At 38.8% G+C, this 20037-nt stretch overlaps 2 protein-coding genes across 3 annotated transcripts in view; both read right to left on the reverse strand.

Moving 5' to 3' along the window:
- Positions 1 to 105: 105 nt before the first annotated feature.
- On the reverse strand, positions 106 to 2737 carry LOC131520720 (neurofilament heavy polypeptide-like). The gene is made up of 2 exons (XM_058745154.1): positions 277 to 2737; positions 106 to 173 (listed from the first exon to the last, which is right to left on the reverse strand). Exons 1-2 carry the CDS (start codon positions 874 to 876, stop codon positions 117 to 119), a joined length of 657 nt encoding a protein of 218 aa, XP_058601137.1. The 5' UTR covers positions 877 to 2737; the 3' UTR covers positions 106 to 116.
- A 2384-nt stretch (positions 2738 to 5121) lies between these two features.
- Positions 5122 to 20037, reverse strand: part of hip1 (huntingtin interacting protein 1) — a 57428-nt gene continuing 42512 nt past the window's right edge. For both annotated transcript variants that reach the window (XM_058799750.1, XM_058799751.1), the window contains exons 27-31: positions 18593 to 18698; positions 18377 to 18500; positions 6252 to 6313; positions 6059 to 6176; positions 5122 to 5850 (exon numbers count right to left, since the gene is read on the reverse strand). In XM_058799750.1, coding sequence (XP_058655733.1) covers positions 5840 to 5850; positions 6059 to 6176; positions 6252 to 6313; positions 18377 to 18500; positions 18593 to 18698 — 421 coding nt within the window. In that variant the 3' untranslated portion in view covers positions 5122 to 5839. The remainder of the gene's footprint in view (positions 5851 to 6058; positions 6177 to 6251; positions 6314 to 18376; positions 18501 to 18592; positions 18699 to 20037) is intronic.

The raw sequence follows: 20037 nt of genomic DNA on the forward strand, positions 1-20037 counted from the left end.
ATACTTCACCTTAGAAACTGTTGTAATTCAATGAACATGAAGCCATGAAATGGATGTCACAAATGAATATCATATACATTATTTTATTAGACATTAACAAAAGCCATGGACATGAACTAGAAGCATCTGGGTCTTTTGCAAGGTCTTGACATCTTCAGAGTATCATCCATTCCCTTTTAAACAACACAAAGAGTGATTCAATGGATTAGATTGAACACTATATTTAAAACATACTTTTACGCTAGTTATGCTCAGGACTGGCTTAACTGTACCTACCAGTCTGCGTAAGGCAGTAGCAGGGCGCTTGCGGGAGCAGTTCGTGACACTCAAACTTATTCTCTGGAAGGCTGCAGTGAGTTTATCTATGGAGGAGGATGATGGTTGGCTAATATAAGTACCTACTGGGGTCTGACGGCACCCGACGGTCTGAGCAAAGGCAGGTGTCTTCCCAAAAGCTGGGGTCCAAATGTGAGCAGGGGTCTGTCCAAAACCTGGGACCTGACTGGAAGCAGGGGTCTTCCAGAAGTTTGGGGTTCGACTGTGAGCAGAGGTCTGCCTAAATGTGCAGCTCCGACGGTGAGCAGGGTCCTTGCAGGAGGTTGGGGTTTGATAGTGAACAGGGGTCTGTCCGAAAGCTGGGGTCTGACCCTGGCATTTAGAATATGAAAGTGATTCTTGAGTCCCATTACTGAAACTCATCTTCTGGAAGGTTGCGATCAGTTCATCAATGAAGGATGATAGCTTAGCGTACCCACAGTGCACAGTTGACCCACCATTCCGACCAAAAGCAGCAGTTAGGCCAAAGAAAACCTGCCCTGAGCGCTGGATAAAGGCAAGCTGACTGAAGTCAGGTCGCCTGAAGTCTACACACTGCATTGCACTACTAGATGCAGCTTAATTATTGCACTGGGCGATTTTTAAATAGCTACATTTACTCAACACTCTTGTCCTCTCCTTTCTCCTGAAATTGACACTTTGTAGCACAAACCGTCCTTTTTACTTTAATCTGCATAAACGAAGATTCTATTTTAGAACGGTCAGGGTTAAGACGTCATAACTGCTGTGGTTCCCTCACATTCTACTGAATGATTAAAAAAAAAATCATCTTTTCGTCAGTAAACTTTACCTAACCAGTCAGGAATTTGTATCTGAAGTTTCCTTGTGCATACGCACGACGCAAACGTCCTTAGAACGTGAAGGGTTGACGTTATTTATTTCAAGTCGGGCGTTTTCCGCGCTTAAAAGGGAGAGCGAGCAAAGCTCATTTTTGTTACAGTAGCGAACATCAGATCAGCAAATGGACACTTTAATGTCAAAGTTTCATTCCTATGCAAACTGTCACGCTAGTAAAAAACATGATGTGGAACTTGGTCAATTAAAACATCAGCAAACCAAATTCACGCGCTTCACAACTTAACAGAAACTGAACTTAATTTCCAAGCGTATCACTCCGAGCAAGACTCATTGTATTGGAATCAATTTCAGCAAATAATCCCAGATATGGGTTCATGTTAAATATGTATTTAATTTTGGTTGGGGTAGGCAGTACGCAGTAGACATTACATCAACAATTTCTAAATATCGCTTATCCTGGACGAAAAGACCATAAACATTATACAAATAGCGTCCGAAGTAAATGCTGTGAACGAGCCCTGCTAAAAAAAATTAATAAATAAAAAAAAAAACAGTAGAAGCCCAATAGAAACCATCACAGAAATTCCAATGGTTTCCATTAAAATACCATTATAAACCATTAGCTTTTTCCAGTAAAACCTTTACAAAATTCATTTTTGTAGTGTTTTGGGCATTTTTCCAATAGGATTTAACATCCCATCAATAGAATCACATACCAGTAGACACCATTATAGTTTCCATTAAAACCAATACAATTCCCATTATAACCATTAAAACCATTACATTTTCTATTGTGTTTTGGGCAGGGTTCTATTGTTTTTTTTCAGCAGGGAGGTCATGAGGTCAAGGTTTTGTCAGTCAATGATGCCCTTTTGTGGTTGGAAATCTAAATATTTTATAGGCTATAATTTAGGGATATTTTAAGGTAGGTTTTAAACTACACAATATACTATGTACAACTAAAACAAAACATGTTTTGTTCTCTCTCTTGCTGTCAAACTCAGTGAAACGTGTCTGAAGTTCATGTAATGCACCACATCAGTGGTTAAACAACTCCCTTCGACTTGATCTGGTGTGTCATTGGTAACTGCAAAGATTTTTTTCCTATGTTTATGCATTCATCTGAATGTGCAAATGTATTGGAATGGTCCAAAATAATGTAATAAATCATGCGTCATATGTGAATTATTCTAACTTTAGTTAGCCTTTTTAATAACTGGTCAGGGACAACAGATCAAATATTGGGCACATTTACAGTCCTGTTTCTGTTTATTAATGAGGGCAATGTACAAAACTGTCATTGAGGTGGTTAGTATAAAATACTAATATGTACCATTTAGGCTTAAGTAAGGAACAAAGATGTACTTTTTAAAAATGCCTATACTATAACCTAATGTTTTTTTATGTAGTTAGAAACAAACTTTTTTTTTCATATTAACGTGCTGTTTTTAGCTGCTGCTCTGATTGTTTATTCCCATATGAGAGTGGAAACAGTAAATCTGGTGTCAAAAAAGTGTTATAATGTAGCTTCGGACTAGACAAACACAAGATGAGCTTCTCTGACCTGCATGAACCCATGCTGTAATATTTAGTGACACCTGGTGGGATAATCTTCAGCATGTCAACAGATTCAGTCATTGTTTTTATTGCTCGAACAAATCATTTTATGTAACTGAATAACTCACCGGTTGCTTCATCTGAACAATTACACAAGCTTGTGTCGAGATTTTTCCCTCTGGCTTCCAAAAACCTCAACAATGCAGACTTTAATATCAATTATTGTGACGTAACACAAAAGTCTACGCAAGCGGAATCAAGACAAAACAGTGATTATATCAATGAGTGAAATATTTATTTAAAAACTGAAAAATAAAACAAACCCACACACATAGTTTTAGTATATATCATACAAAGATATTCTCCAAAATGTTACTGAGCAGTCTTGTTTTTTTTTCTCCATTAACAAAAGTGAGAGGCAGTTTAGAGGCTGGCTGAGCTGGTAAGACTAGACAACCGAATCTTAAATGGTGAAATAAACCATTACCGGAGGAGATGATGACACTCCAAAAAAACGGAAATTAAATACCCAGTGTCGCAACTTAACATAACAGCCAAAGCAGTGCAACGAGTGAAACGATATGAGGGTATTAAGACATAACAACATAAGGGATATATATATATATATATATATATATATATATATATATATATATCATATCTCAATCACACAGCATCCACCCCAACACACACACGTTATATTAGTAATAAAGAACGCACACACACATGCACTCATGGTTTAGCCAACACATGTTCATATCGAGTCTACAGGACCCTTAAACTCAATCATTTTCTCTTTTGTAGTTACTGACTGGTAGTTTGTGGAGAAGTTGAGGTAACCCTGGTTTGTAGATGACTACAAGACTGCAAGTCCCTGTGAGCCCTGGTGAGAGCTGTGCTGCTGGCAGACAGTGGTGGTCTACAAGGCTATGTGGTCTACATTGCTTTGACAGAAGTGGACAGACCTCTTGAACCCAATGCATTTAACTTGACATTCTTCATGCATCTCATTTTTGTGTGAATCTCATGAAAACAGTCAGGAAATGTCAAAAAACCCCAAAAATCTATTATTTTGCTTAAAGAAAATTAAGCCCATTATATATATATAAACAATTCTCCCTTAAATTCATGTGAATTACTATAAATAAAACTACAGAATTTTAATTGTAAAGCACACTTGTAAGTAGCTATACATCATGGTAATATTTGTACTGTATATAATGAGAACTATGTACAATTCTAAAAATTTTTTAAGCAAAATATTTTGAAATGAATTTTGACGCATTTTACAGAGCTCCTAAAAAGAGATAGTGATGGAAAAAAGATGGGAGGAAATGCGTTTGCTCTCAAAACTTCTGCGTTAACTTAATATATTTGCATTCAATATCAAAACCTGTTCCCCAAGAAACTTTGTGTTCGCTTGCAAAACTTGTCTTGCTAAATTTTTTGCGTTTCCTAAAGAAACTTAGCACTTCCTTGCAAAACATTTGCGTTGTTCTCAAGAAACTTTGCATTTGCTCACAAAAAATTTCAATATATATTAGCTATCAATTGCAAAACCTACGTTCCTCAAAAAACTGTTCGCTTGCAAAACTTTTGCATTTCCTAGAGAAACTTTTGTATTTGTGTTGTGATGGAAATAATACAAAGTAGAAGGAAAAACTATATTTCTGTGCTTTTCTGAGTGAAAGCAAAAGATTTGCGAGCGAAGGCAGTTTCCCAGAAGAATTGAACTCTTTTACGAGAGAACAGCGAAATGTCATTTTTCCTCCAATCTCATATTCTTTCCATCACCATGTCCCCTTTGGGGCTCCGTACAATTTCTTTTTCTTTCAAATATCCAAAGGGAAGCTCAAAATTCCAAACGAAACACACCAGAGTTGAACACAGGGATGGCTACATCGGTTCTCACACCACACTCTACTGATTTCATGATCTCAGTTCGCAACACCAAACTACAAATTTAAAACACTGTCCTAATGCTACTCAGATCACGTTTTTAAAGGTCTTTGTGAGGGAATGTGACCCTTTTTCCCTTTTGGAAGGCACGGATGTCTCTCCTCGCCTCAGTGTGAAGGGGTGCGCGTATGTGGAGCTGGAAGAAGACAACAGGAATGAATAGATACTGTCGTATTAACAGTGTGTAAACCGTACGGGACCGTTTGAGGGACCGTTACTAATACAATATGGTGCCATATCTATCTGTGCTGAAAAAACTACGACCTAAATAGAGCTATAAAAAAAAAAACGATGAGCTCTAGCCTGACGCGAGGTCTCACAAAAACAGTCAATTCATATTCAGTCATGGACTTGAAACTGGTGAAACGCATCAGGACAATATCATACGTTAGATGAGCTATTTCGCAGTTTGTCCCTATAAGTCAACATGGTGGAACAGTAAAAAGCCAGTGGATTAAATCTATTAAGGGTTTTCCTATAAAATTAATGCCTCGGGAACATAATCAAAGAAAAGCTTAGCATAAAAACACTAAATACAGAAAAAGTGAGTCTTGGTTGAGTTTGCTAGAGTTTTCATCAGGTGTTAGTCCACAGTGGGTCATCATCTATTACTCTTTTTAGTCCAGTGACCACTGCTAGGGGACTAGGGAAGGACGGACCCAGACGAGGGCGATCCTACGCAACGCTAAGGAATGCGTTTGAGAGGTGGAAGTCGCACACTGCTGCTGTTTGTAAAAGTTGAGTCTGGAAGAATCACAGCAGAGTGTAATTTCTTGCAAAATGGGGTGACTCACCCTTGTGCAATGCATCATGGGATGTTTGACGGGGAGACGGAATTGTTCTACATGGGGAAGATTCTCCGTTCCGTATAAGGAGGAAGAGGACATGAAATACTCAGACAGTTCAGCGAGCCTGCACTTCCCTCTCTGTCCACTAGGTGGTGTGCCATCCACTTCCTTCCTCTCCCTCCCCTTCGTCGCGCAATATCATCACACTCCTCACATCTCCAGACTCCACGGGCAGGGGAGGGAGCAGGTTAGAAAAAAAGCACCTTTTATTTGGCTTTAATGTACAATAAAGAAATCAAAGAGTTAAAAAGTACAATAAAAAGGGAGAAGGGAAAGATAGTGTGTATATAAAGACGTCAAGCGCCACGTCTGTAGGGCCACTGCACAGAACGCGACAAGTCTCAACCCGTTCCTGCGGACAAACAAAAAGAAAGAGAGCGAATTATGTATGAGCAAACACAACACACCCTTTGCACCACTTAAAAAAAAAAAAAACTCAATCCACTCTGTTCGCTAGGGAACTCTGGAATGATTTTTGAGGAGGAAGCAGTTTTGGCTGATGGTCAGACTGTATTGTGTTGTTGACAGACAGATGTTTGTGGTTTTACTAGGGGTCTTACCCACTTCCTCTCCTCCCCAGCCCTCTGCGACGCCAGCGAGCTCGTAATGCTTCTTCCTCAGTTCACCCAGTCGCTCACGCTCTTTCTGCAGCCGAGTCTCCAGCTCCAGCACCAGAACCTGAGACATGTTAAACGCTCAGATTTGTTCACATATTTGCATAAAGACACGAGAAACAGGTTAACACACTCTCACCTGTGCATCCATCTCTTGCCTCTTGATCTGAGTGAGTGTCATTGCAGAAAAGTCCATAGTTTCTGAAACAGAGAGAATTCAGCATTACTTACCAAAACTGAAACTGTATGGCTTTCATGTCTAACAGCTTTGAGGTTATTGAGATGATTTTCTTGTTTACAGGTGTTTTTATCCAACAAAATTCTTTTTAAAATGAAAACCAAGATTTCACCAGGCTGTGACACAAATTTTATATAACTATAAAAAATTAAATAATTAATAATAGCGTTAATAGTTTTATTGCACTTTATTTAGTCAGTTTATTGAAAAAAAATAATAAACTAAATAATAAAGTGTGACAATACCATTATTTATAAAAAAATATTTAAAAAAAAAAAAAAAAAAGTATTAAATAAAAATACATTTACTTTATGATTTCATTGTTTTTTACTTTTTATTTTTTTGACTTTTCAACATTTTCAAAGCAGGCGCCTCGGGGTAAAAGGCGATTTTCATCTAAACCACTAGATGGCACAAAAACGTGGCGTAGCACTTTCCAAAACATTCGCTTTTCAAGATGCACGTGTATATTTGTCTGATCTTTAACGTGATCTTGCGCAGCAGTGCATACTTGATCTAATATTTTATGTTTTTTAAAATGTTGTAGATTTAAGTAGAAAATGAGAATCGCTAAAATTAATGCATATATTTTGAGACAAGGGTCTTCTTTATGATATTCAGTTTAGTTTAAGATAAATAAAGCAACAGTTTTTAAATAATGAAAGAATATGTAAAAGTATGGTATTTGGGGTAAAAAGCGCTCCTGCTGTTGGGGCTAAAGGCGCACAGTAATTAACATGATAATTAATAGATGACTGAATGAAGAATGAAACCATCATATTTAAAAACATATTAAACATATCATATAATAAAATATCATTTGTTGTTACTACTGTAAATACATATTAAATTATTATTGGATCTCTTTCAATACTTTCAGAATCATTACTTATTAAATTGATTTCGTTTCTTGTATTTTAAAATATATTTTTTATATGAACATTTTAATGATAGTATATTTATTGAACAAAAATTAATTTTTATTTTTCAAAATAAGCAGAAAATAGTACAAACTTTGCTAAAGTGATTGTTTTGAACAAGTATTAACTTAGATAATACTTAAAAAAACATATTAGCTGAAGTATTTGTATTAATACCGTGTTCCCTTTACCCCGTGTGTGGGGTAAAAGGCCCCTCTTGCCACCTCATACATTTATAAGTTTTTAACAACTTAAATGATTTATTTTCACACAAAATCTGTTGCTTCATTAATGTTCAATACAACGTATATATATATATTTTTGCAATTATACATTTTAGGCGCAGTGAATAGCACATTTTTTCTTAAGGTGGGCCTTTAGCTCCGTTGTACCCTACAGTCATGGCCAAAAATATCAGCACCCTTGCAATTCTGTCAGAAAATGCAACACTTCTCTCAGAAAATTGTTCCAATTGCAAATATTTTGGTATTCACGTGCTTATTGTTTTTGTTTGCACTGCAACAACACAAAAAAAAAAACTGAAGAAAAGTCAAACTTGATAAAATTTCACACAGAACTCAAGAATGGACTGGACAAAATTATTGGCACCTTGTCAAAATTGCGTAAGAAATAATTGCTTTTCAAGCATGTGATGCTCCTGTAATTTGTATTTAGACACCTGTGGCAAGTAACAGGTGTGAGCAATATACTAATCACACTGAGCATGGAGAAAAGAAAGAATGTGTCACACTGAGCATGGAGAAAAGAAAGAAGTGGAAAGAGTTGTATTTTGAGATTAGTTGGATTTGAGAGAAAAAACTGTGGGAAAACATGGACAATCTCAAAGCTACAAGTCCATCTCCAGAGATCTTAATGTTCCTGTGTCCACTGTGCGCAATATCATCAAGAGGTTTACAGCCCATTGCACTGTAGCTAACCTCCCTGGACGTGGACGGAAGTGCAAAATTAATGAAAAATTACAACAAAGGATTGTTTGAATGGTGGATAAAGAACCCTGATTAACTTCCAAACAAATTCAAGCTGATCTGCAGACACAGCAACAGTGTCAGCTCGCACTATCCGTCGCCATCTGAATGAAAAGGGACGCTATGGTAGCAGACCCAGGAGGACACCACTGCTGACACAAAGGCATAAAAAAAGCAAGACTGAGTTTGCCAAAACCTATGTGACAAAACCACAATCCTTCTGGGAGAACGTACTGTGGACAGATGAGACAAAAGTAGAGCTTTTTGGTAAAGGACATCAAGGCACTGTTTACAGAAAAATAAATGAGGCCTTCAAAAGAAAAGAACACAGTCCCTTCAGTCAAACATGGTGGAGGTTCAAAGATGCTTTGGGGTTGCTGGATGCCTTGACTGTGTGAACGGTATCATGAAATCTGATGATTACCAAATAATTTTGGGGCGCAGCGTAATGGCCAGTGTCAGAAAGCTGCGTCTCCATCAGAGGTCATGGGTCTTCCAGCAGGACAATGACCCGAAACACACTTCAAAAAGCACTCAGAAATGGTTACAAACAGAGCGCTGGAGAGATCTGAAATGGCCAGCAATGAGTCCAGATCTGAATCCCATAGAACACCTGTGGAGAGATCTCAAAACATCAGCTGGGAGAAGGCATCCTTCAAATCTGAATGACCTGGAGCAGTTTGCAAAATAAGAGCGCTCCAAAATTGTAAGAAACTCATTCATGGTTACAGGAAGCGATTGATTTCAATTATTTTTTTCCAAAGGGGGTGCTACCAAATATTAAGTTAAGGGTGCCAATAATTTTGTCCAGTGCATTTTTTGGGTTCTGTGTGGAATTGTATCAGATTTGACTTTTCTTCTCTGTTTTTTTGTGTGTGTGTATGTGTATGTGTATATATACAGTGAGGAAAATAAGTATTTGAACACCCTGCTATTTTGCAAGTTCTCCCACTTAGAAATCATGGAGGGTCTGAAATTGTCATCGTAGGTGCATGTCCACTGTGAGAGACATAATCTAAAAAAAAATCCAGAAATCACAATGTATGATTTTTAACTATTTATTTGTATGATACAGCTGCAAATAAGTATTTGAACACCTGAGAAAATCAATGTTAATATTTGGTACAGTAGCCTTTGTTTGCAATTACAGAGGTCAAACGTTTCCTGTAGTTTTCACCAGGTTTGCACACACTGCAGGAGGGATTTTGGCCCACTCCTCCACACAGATCTTCTCTAGATCAGTCAGGTTTCTGGCCTGTCGCTGAGAAACACGGAGTTTGAGCTCCTCCAAAGATTCTCTATTGGGTTTAGGTCTGGAGACTGGCTAGGCCACGCCAGAACCTTGATATGCTTCTTACAGAGCCACTCCTTGGTTATCCTGGCTGTGTGCTTGGTCATTGTCATGTTGGAAGACCCAGCCTCGACCCATCTTCAATGCTCTAACTGAGGGAAGGAGGTTGTTCCCCAAAATCTCGCAATACATGGCCCCGGTCATCCTCTCCTTAATACAGTGCAGTCGCCCTGTCCCATGTGCAGAAAAACACCCCCAAAGCATGATGCTACCACCCCCATGCTTCACAGTAGGGATGGTATTCTTGGGATGGTACTCATCATTCTTCTTCCTCCAAACACGTTTAGTGGAATTATGACCAAAAAGTTCTATTTTGGTCTCATCTGACCACATGACTTTCTCCCATGACTCCTCTGGATCATCCAAATGGTCATTGGCAAACTTAAGTCGGGCCTGGACATGTGCTGGTTTAAGCAGGGGAACCTTCCGTGCCATGCATGATTTCAAACCATGACGTCTTAGTGTATTACCAACAGTAACCTTGGAAACGGTGGTCCCAGCTCTTTTCAGGTCATTGACCAGCTCCTCCCGTGTAGTTCTGGAACGATTTCTCACCTTTCTTAGGATCATTGAGACCCCACAAGGTGAGATCTTGCATGGAGCCCCAGTCCGAGGGAGATTGACAGTCATGTTTAGCTTCTTCCATTTTCTAATGATTGCTCCAACAGTGGACCTTTTTTCACCAAGCTGCTTGGCAATTTCCCCGTAGCCCTTTCCAGGCTTGTGGAGGTGTACAATTTTGTCTCTAGTGTCTTTGGACAGCTCTTTGGTCTTGGCCATGTTAGTAGTTGGATTCTTACTGATTGTATGGGGTGGACAGGTGTCTTTATGCAGCTAACGACCTCAAACAGGTGCATCTAATTTAGGATAATAAATGGAGTGGAGGTGGACATTTAAAATATTAACATTGATTTTCTCAGGTGTTCAAATACTTATTTGCAGCTGTATCATACAAATAAATAGTTAAAAAATCATACATTGTGATTTCTGGATTTTTTTTTAGATTATGTCTCTCACAGTGGACATGCACCTCGATGACAATTTCAGACCCTCCATGATTTCTAAGTGGGAGAACTTGCAAAATAGCAGGGTGTTCAAATACTTATTTTCCTCACTATATATATATATATATATATATACACACACACACATATACAGTGGGTACGGAAAGTATGCAGACCCCCTTAAATTTTTCACTCTTTGTTATATTGCAGCCATTTGCTAAAATCATTTAAGTTCTTTTTTTCTCTCATTAATGTACACACAGCACCCCATATTGACAGAAAAACACAGAATTGTTGACATTTTTGCAGATTTTTAAAAAAGAAAAACTGAAATATCACATGGTCCTAAGTATTCAGACCCTTTGCTCAGTATTTAGTAGAAGCACCCTTTTGATCTAATACAGCCATGAGTCTTTTTGGGAAAGATGCAACAAGTTTTTCACACCTGGATTTGGGGATCCTCTGCCATTCCTCCTTGCAGATCCTCTCCAGTTCTGTCAAATTCATTTTTAGGTCTCTCCAGAGATGCTCAATTGGGTTTAAGTCAGGGCTCTGGCTGAGCCATTCAAGAACAGTCACGGAGTTGTTGTGAAGCCACTCCTTCGTTATTTTAGCTGTGTGCTTAGGGTCATTGTCTTGTTGGAAGGTAAACCTTCGGCCCAGTCTGAGGTCCTGAGCACTCTGGAGAAGGTTTTCGTCCAGGATATCCCTGTACTTGGCCGCATTCATCTTTCCCTCGATTGCAACCAGTCGTCCTGTCCCTGCGGCTGAAAAACACCCCCACAGCATGATGCTGCCACCACCATGCTTTACTGTTGGGACTGTATTGGACAGGTGATGAGCAGTGCCTAGTTTTCTCCACACATATTGCTTAGAATTAAGGCCAAAAAGTTCTATCTTGGTCTCATCAGACCAGAGAATCTTATTCAGGTGTTTTTTAGCAAACTCCATGCGGGCTTTCATGTGTCTTGCACTGAGGAGAGGCTTCCGTCGGGCCACTCTGCCATAAAGCCCCGACTGGTGGAGGGCTGCAGTGAAGGTTGACTTTCTACAACTTTCTCCCATCTCCCGACTGCATCTCTGGAGCTCAGCCACAGTGATCTTTGGGTTCTTCTTTACCTCTCTCACCAAGGCTCTTCTCCCCCGATAGCTCAGTTTGATAGTTCTAGGAAGGGTTCTGGTCGTCCCAAACGTCTTCCATTTAAGGATTATGGAGGCCACTGTGCTCTTAGGAACCTTAATGCAGCAGAAATTTTTTTGTAACCGTGGCCAGATCTGTGCCTTGCCACAATTCTGTCTCTGACCTCTTCAGGCCGTTCCTTTGACCTCATGATTCTCATTTGCTCCGACATGCACTGTGAGCTGTAAGGTCTTATATAGACAGGTGTGTGGCTTTCCTAATCAAGTCCAATCAGTATAATCAAACACAGCTGGACTCAAATGAAGGTGTAGAACCATCTCAAGGATGATCAGAAGAAATGGACAGCACCTGAGTTAAATATATGAGTGTCACAGCAAAAGGTCTGAATACTTAGGACCATGTGATATTTCAGTTTTTCTTTTTTAAAAATCTGCAAAAATGTCAACAATTCTGTGTTTTTCTGTCAATATGGGGTGCTGTGTGTACATTGAGGAAAAAAAAAAAAGAACTTAAATGATTTTAGCAAATGGCTGCAATATAACAAAGAGTGAAAAATTTAAGGGGGTTTGAATACTTTCCGTACCCACCGAGTGTGTGTGTGTGTGTGTGTGTGTATACACACACACACACACACACACACACACACACAGGTGCTGGTCATATAATTAGAATATCATCAAAAAGTTGATTTATTTCACTAATTCCATTCAAAAAGTGAAACTTGTATATTATATTCATTCATTACACACAGACTGATATTTTTCAAATGTTTATTTCTTTTAATTTTGATGATTAGAGCTTACAGCTCATGAAAGTCAAAAATCAGTATCTCAAAATATTAGAATATTTACATTTGAGTTTGAATAAATGACCATCCCTACAGTATAAATTCTAGGTATCTCTTGTTCTTTGAAACCACAATAATGGGAAGAATGCTGACTTGGCAATGATCCAGAAGACAAACATTGACACCCTCCACAAAGAGGGTAAGTCACAGAAGGTCATTACTGAAAGGTGTGGCTGTTTACAGAGTGCTGTATCAAAGCATATTAAATGCAAAGTTGACTGGAAGGAAGAATATGGGTAGGAAAAGGTGCACAAGCAACAGGGATGACCGCAAGCTTGAGAATACAGTCAAGCAAAGCCGATTCAAACACTTGGGAGAGGTTCACAAGGAGAGAACTGAAGCTGGAGTCAGTGCATCAAGAGTCACCACACTCAGACGTCTTCAGGAAAAGGGCTACCAAGCCACTTCTGAACCAGAGACAATGTCAGAAGCATCTTACCTGGGCTGTGGAGAAAAAGAACTGGACTGTTGCTCAGTGGTCCAAAGTCCTCTTTTCAGATGAAAGTAAATTTTACATTTCATTTGGAAATCAAGGTCCCAGAGTCTGGAGGAAGAGTGGAGAGGCACAGAATCCATGTTGCTTGAAGTCCAGTGTGAAGTTTCCACAGTCAGTGATGATTTGGGCTGCCATGTCATCTGCTGGTGTTGGTCCACTGTGTTTTCTGAAGTCCACAGTCAACGCAGCCATCTACCAGGGAATTTTAGAGCACTTCATGCTTCCTTCTGCTGACAAGCTTTATGGAGATGCTGATTTCATTTTCCAGCAGGACTTGGCACCTGCCCACACTGCCAAAGGTACCAAAAGCTGGTTCAATGACCATAGTGTTACTGTGCTTGATTGGCCAGCAAACTCGCCTGACCTGAACCCCGTAGAGAATATATGGGGTATTGTCAAGAGGAAGATGAGAGACACCAGACCCAACAATGCAGATGAGCTGAAGGCCACTATCAGAGCAACCTGGGCTCTCATAACACCTGAGCAGTGCCACAGACTGATCGACTCCATGCCACGCCGCATTGCTGCAGTAATTCAGGCAAAAGGAGCCCCAACTAAGTATTGAGTGCTGTACATGCTCATACTTTTCATTTTCATACTTTTCAGTTAGCCAAGATTTCTAAAAATCCTTTCTTTGTATTGGTCTAAAGTAATATTCTAATATTTTGAGATACTGATTTTTGACTTTCATGAGCTGTAAGCTCTAATCATCAAAATTAAAAGAAATAAACATTTGAAATATATCAGTCTGTGTGTAATGAAAGAATATAATATACAAGTTTCACTATACACATATATATACATACACACATTACGTAAGGAATAATTGACGACGGGCCGTTCACCACCTCGGGTGTGCATTATTTTTCTAATAATTAAACGGACCGAAGTCAATTATTCCGCTTATACTACGGTTGCCACACCTCAAGACATCGATCAGACGATATATTTCAAGGCATTCGTCCGTATTTCTACTTAAATCGCTATTGTGAGTAGGATTATTTCTTCCGCATCTTATCCAACATCTCCGTTGCTAATTCCTAAATGTCATTTTAAACCTAGTAATGGAGGCTTGAGCCGTTGATAACAGACTAATAATACAGTTAATAACTAAGTTATGAGAGAGAGAGATTACCTCTGTGTGTCTCTCAATAGTGTTCGGCAGCAATGTCTCTAGTTATAGTGAAACTTAGTTCCTTTTGTTCACGAACAGCGCCGTTGTTCCCTCGCTTGTGAGAAGTCATGTAGTTTTTAAGTTGTTTATTGATAAAATTGTCAGAGTAGCGCTAACAACATTAGCGCGATGTATGCTAGTGTATGTAAACTGTTATGTATGTGCGGTCTGTGAGGGAGAGAGAGCGGGAGAGATAGAGTATGTGCTTTCCGTTCATAATAAAGCATAATTTTGTGGCAAAAACATGGACATGGTCTGTCGTTTTTATCCTTTTGTTTACTATATTTATTTGTTTGGCCAGTGTCGTTGTGGGTTTTGGTTTGAAAGACCTTTGAAATAACAGAAATCGTTTGGCGAAGTGATATGGTCATGTAATGCGGTCAAGAGCTGCCTGGAACTACATTCGCCGTGCGTTTCCCTGAAAATAATTGCACACCTTAGAACATTCGGCAGCCAATCAGATTCAAGCATTCAACGGCCCCGTAGTATAAATAATATTAATATTTATGTTGTTAAAATAACATTCTGTTCTTGATTGATGTATAACACTTACTTCAGGGGTTAAAGCAAAAATAAATCTGTTGACTGAAAATTTTTCCTGGCCAAACCCCGATCCACAGCCATACCTGTCACACACCCAGTTTAAGAGCCGTGTTTTTCTTCTTGTAATTAGGAGCGCTTGTCCTCCTAATTAAAAAAAAATTTAGGAGCACCTTCTAATCAATAATAAAAAATTCTGATCAAAAAATAGCCTTCTTAATACGAGGTGACATTTGACAAAGTGATTTACAGGGGCATTTTCCTTTTACTTTTGTAAATGCATTTTTCTAATTTTATTAAATGTATGCAGTGTTTCCTCTAGGATTTTTTCCAGCTGTGGTGGCAGGACTATTTCGCATGGACCACGTCCCCTCCCCACCCAAGAATCACCTGCACTCAGAATCAAATTTATTTTAACTAAAAAAAGTAGTATGTCTTATGAATAATTTAGTAAATAATAAAATAAGAACAAATAAATTAATGACAATCAATAGCACAAACAAAAATAATAAGATACAAATTAAATTATCAGTACTTCACTTTTTTCAGTTAGGTCTAACTATAATCTATTCAACTGTAAAATAACACTGGATAGTCTTCACTGTATAATGACAGACAGCAGCAGGTTTATTTAGGCTGCTGTCTCTTTAAGACCTCATGCATGGATCTAATGTGTTACACATGGCTCTATGCTTTCTTTTCTTTTTAGGAGCTTTGTCCTCTTCATTTAATTAGGAGCAGCTTCTGATAAATAATCAAAAATTCTGATAAAAAAATTAGCCTTCCTAATTCGAGGTGACATTTGACTCCTTAAAGTGACTTACAGGGCATTTTCTTTTTTGCAATGGCATCATTTTCATCTGTGTCAAATTTTAAAAATTATGTTTATAAGCTATTTAAAATTTCTATTTAAAAAAATATATATTAATAAGAAGTAGAATAAGACAAATAAGTTACCAATTATATGAAATTAGTATTAATAAGAAATTAATTTGTACTACAGAGGTGGCACAGAACACAAAAGTGGCTTGTTTTCAGACGTTTAATGAGGCTCAGAGGTGGTATGAGTGCAATTAAATTCATAAATTCATGTGGAGATTAATGTTTTAAATATACAATTTTGAATACACAACTATTAAATGATTTAAATAACTGAAATTATACAGTAATCCCTGTGTTTGCTTTTAGAGATGAGCAGCGGCTCAGCTGTTACTTTATTTGGAACTATTTTCGTTGATGATATAGAGCAAAATCATGCAGTACTTGTTTATTGATCTGTTGTATTAAATCAATATCACATTTGCAAACTCCCTTAATAATTATTAAAAGCTGTCACTCTCCTTATCTGTGCACAGAAAATCAGAGCGCGCGAGTGAGTTCTCAAAACTCAGAAGCAGGTGCAAATGTGATACATTCCGTCGGTACCTGCAGGAATGAGTAGAATGATTATTAATAGCCGCAGTCTCGCGCCGAAATTCAAGTTCTGCTCTGTTCTCTGATAATAACCCGACTGTGAATGATGCGAGCGGCGTTACTGTTGTCAGTGAGAAGCTGCAGCCGTGGCGGGGATGATTTTTGGTGTGCCGGCAGAACAACAACAATGCGCTACGTTTCTTTTCCCCTCATTTATCCCTAATAACTAATGGAGTGAACGTGCAGCAGTTTTTCAGTGAGCGGGAGCACAAAGCCCGGAGTGGATGCACAGCGGAGTGAATACAGAGTGCTTCGAGCGGAGAGAGGAACGTGCTTTCACTCCACTCCAGGCTTTGATCACATCTCCTTCAGCAGGCTGAATACACCTCGACTTCCTTAATTTAAGACCTATTCAAACTAAAATTAAGACATTTATTACACTATTTGAGAAATGTAAGCCTATTTACGGCCTTAAAATAATGAAAAGTGCATTTAAGACATTAAAGACAGGCGGGAACTCTGCAAATGACGAAAATCCGTCGTAGACTCCCTGCAATTAACGTCGTAGCGACGGAGAACTTTAATCCCTGTGTAATGCGGTCAAGAGCTGCCTGGAACTACGTTCGCCGTGCGTTTCCCTGAAAATAATTGCACACCTTAGAACGTTCGGCAGCCAATCAGATTCAAGCATTCAACGGCCCCGTAGTATAAATATTAACATTTATTAAGACTTGAAAAATAACTCCAATTTAAGTGAACCTAAAACAATCTTCACATAAACCCATTATAATAAATGTCATGTTTAGCTACCTGTGCCCCTCAGCAGAAATATACAGAAATTGAATAAAGTTATTAAACCCTAAATTCTAAACTAAATACAGATGAATCCAGCTATGAAAGTTATTGATTTCCTCTTTTTTTCTTTTGGTCTGTAATGAACAGACATCACAGCAGCTGGTTATTTGGTTGTTTTTGGCTGCTATTTCTTGAAGAGCTGTCTCTGCTAAACATGACGCGGATTGTCTCTCAACTCTCTTTCCCTTTTCTGGCCCATTTCAGTCTCTTCTAATGAGCTGACGAGTTGAATCGGGTGTGTTAGACGAGAGAGACAATGCTAGGATGCTCCAGGACAGTTTTGAAAACCATTTCAGAGACACGTTCTTAATGTAACTCATATATAACATATTACATGCATGCACAGTTTTAAGGCAACTTTAATCGGTAACTTCATGTCTTAACTGACCACGACATTGCATGCTCGTAGTTTCTTTCGTGATTTGATATGAATTGATACAGGCTACAGCGCGTGCCGGTGCCTTTGTGCGTAATTGAAGGTCATGCGCTACGAGCACAGTACCGTTTCGGCGCTCTTTTGACTCGCGTCTGCCGCTGAAGTGAAGCTGGAGCACGCGTCTAATACGTCTCCATTTTGATGTGGTCGTAAAGACGTTCTGCGACTGAATAAATGCACTTCTTGTCAAGAAAAAAAAAAAGAGACAGAAGCAGCAGTTATGAGTGGGGTGGCCAACCCCTGCGTTAGTGGCGTTAAATAATTTTAACGCGTTAAACTGAAAAAATATCGCTCGCATTAATGTGCTAATTTTGACAGCACTAATATATAAAAATTTTTTTTTTTTTTTTGAGATAATTTTTATTATATCTTTATTCTCCATCAATGAATCAAAAGTGTCAAAATTGACTAGCTGTTGCTAAAGCATCCGCTGCTGGTCTGGATATAAAAGGAAGCACAATGTCACTGACTCCATGTGACTGGTCAGTGTTGTTTAAATGCCTTTGCCTCCAGAGAAGAGCATCAGCACAAGAGATTGTATGGAGGAAAGCCTGACTGTGTAGGCTTGCTCATTCCTGTATCTCTGGAGGGCACCGTAAACCAGTTTTCATAGCTATAGTTAAATGTGAAATGGGGCAATGAGACTGTGGAGGTCAATGAGAAATAAATTGAGGCTGTTGCTGCCACTGTTACTACTTTCTTCTGGCTCTTATTTAATATGTAATGGAAAAATGACAAGAAATTATGGGGGAAGCACTGCAAGCCAGATTCAAACCTGAATTTCCCAAATGAGCAGCACAGCTAAACATGTCTGAGAACGTTGAGTCAGGAGAATGTGCAGTATATGTCCAACAAAACCTCACCTTTGTCCTCGATCTGAGATTTGCCGGACTTGGTTGATGCCACGACCCCCGCTGTGGCCTGGGTGACCCCTTTGGAAGCCTGCTGGAGACGGGAAAGGTTTGGACTGTCCTTGTCAGCTTTTACCTAAAGAGATAAAATATATTATATATTATCAAATATAGTACTGCTTTAAAGTTCATTCAAGTGCAAATGTTGCTGGCAATTTGTTGTTGTACCTTAGAAGCTGCGACCAGCTGAGCCGTGCTGGCGGCGATCTCATGTGAGCACACCATCAGCTCCTCAAACTTGCCCTTGCCTTGCACCACCTGATCAGCTGCATCACTGCAGAAAGAAAAAAAAGAAAAAAACTTTACTGGAGGTAGCACAATGGTGATAGTTCATAGATCAATTATTGTAGGGTTCAAACCATAGCGGGCCCAATTTATGCAATGTGGAAAACACAGACTCCAGAATTCCAAAATCCAGTCATTAAAATGGAATTTACAGTATAATGTGAAATGTCACTGAATTGGACAACTTTTGGATGAATAAATCAAAAGTAGAGCTGTCCACGATCAACTTCAAATTTCGATTTGGATTAATGTCTTTTGATTATTAAATCGCAAAAATCGATTAAAGTCTTTTGACATTATAAATAAAAAAGAAAAGGGCATGTCAAAAAATAAAACTGATTTAATAAAGACCAGGGTTCGTACACATTTTTATCAATAAATTTCCATGACTTTTCCATGACTTCTGAGACAATATTTATGACCTAATGTTCCATTATTTTACAATGAGAATAAAAATCTGTTCTAATTATCATATGTTAACTTAAATTAATAACTATTAATGCTATTGCTTGTTTCTATTTGTTTTAGTAATAAGTACAAGCTGCAACTGCGCTAGACGTTACTCCATGCAGAGAACATATCATCACATCACTAAATATTGTCATTTATTTAACTCGAATTTCGTTTTGAAAACTGTTTCGGTTTAACAGTAGCATCCAGGTACAGAAATTGAATAAACTGTAAAGTGATAGATTTATTTATCACCTTACATCATAGCTCAGACGCGGGCTGGGCATCGGGCCAGGCTTCTCCTTATTTTTTTATTTTACACATCCATCAATTATAATGGTAATGAAGAAGATTTGCCACGCTGGTGAAAACAAGTGACCACGACTGTCAAGAGCGGCTCAGAATGTGTTTAGTGTCCCCGCCAGCAGCAACGAGCCTGCCATCAGCACAGCTGGACGATTTCCGCGGTCAAACACACGCAATTACCATGAATGTGTCAGGGGGAAATAGTAAGGAGATATTTAAATTCTTAATTAATAAACTAGAGTTTTCGGAGTCAGTGTCGCAAGGATGAAGTTGGGCTTGTTTTTGAGGCCCGAGCAGAGCTCTACTGCGCTTGTTTGGTATCAAACTCAATTTTGTACTTGCAAAGGTGGCTTTATACACGCACGCACGTGCGCACTTTGGATGTGACTGAGCGCACAGGAAACCGCCCGAGTGCGCAAGTACCGAATGGCTTAAAAATACGTGCAAATAATACATTTTTGTGACGATGCAACAATGACCCGATTAGGCAAGTGACAATTCTGTCAACTGTACCGAGACGCGAGCGAAAGTCTTGTATCACAGCGTGCAGCGGCTCTTGCAGTGCAGACGAG

This window comes from Onychostoma macrolepis, chromosome 15 (genome assembly GCF_012432095.1).
Source record: "Onychostoma macrolepis isolate SWU-2019 chromosome 15, ASM1243209v1, whole genome shotgun sequence".
In the NCBI taxonomy this organism is placed as follows: domain Eukaryota; kingdom Metazoa; phylum Chordata; class Actinopteri; order Cypriniformes; family Cyprinidae; genus Onychostoma; species Onychostoma macrolepis.

Excerpts from the sequence above, each read along its gene's own strand:
- LOC131520720 (XM_058745154.1), bottom strand. The coding sequence starts at position 876 with ATGCAGTGTGTAGACTTCAGGCGACCTGACTTCAGTCAGCTTGCCTTT. Across the intron at positions 174-276 it reads CTACTGCCTTACGCAGACTG|GGAATGGATGATACTCTGAA; the intron begins GTAGGTACAGTT and ends GTTGTTTAAAAG.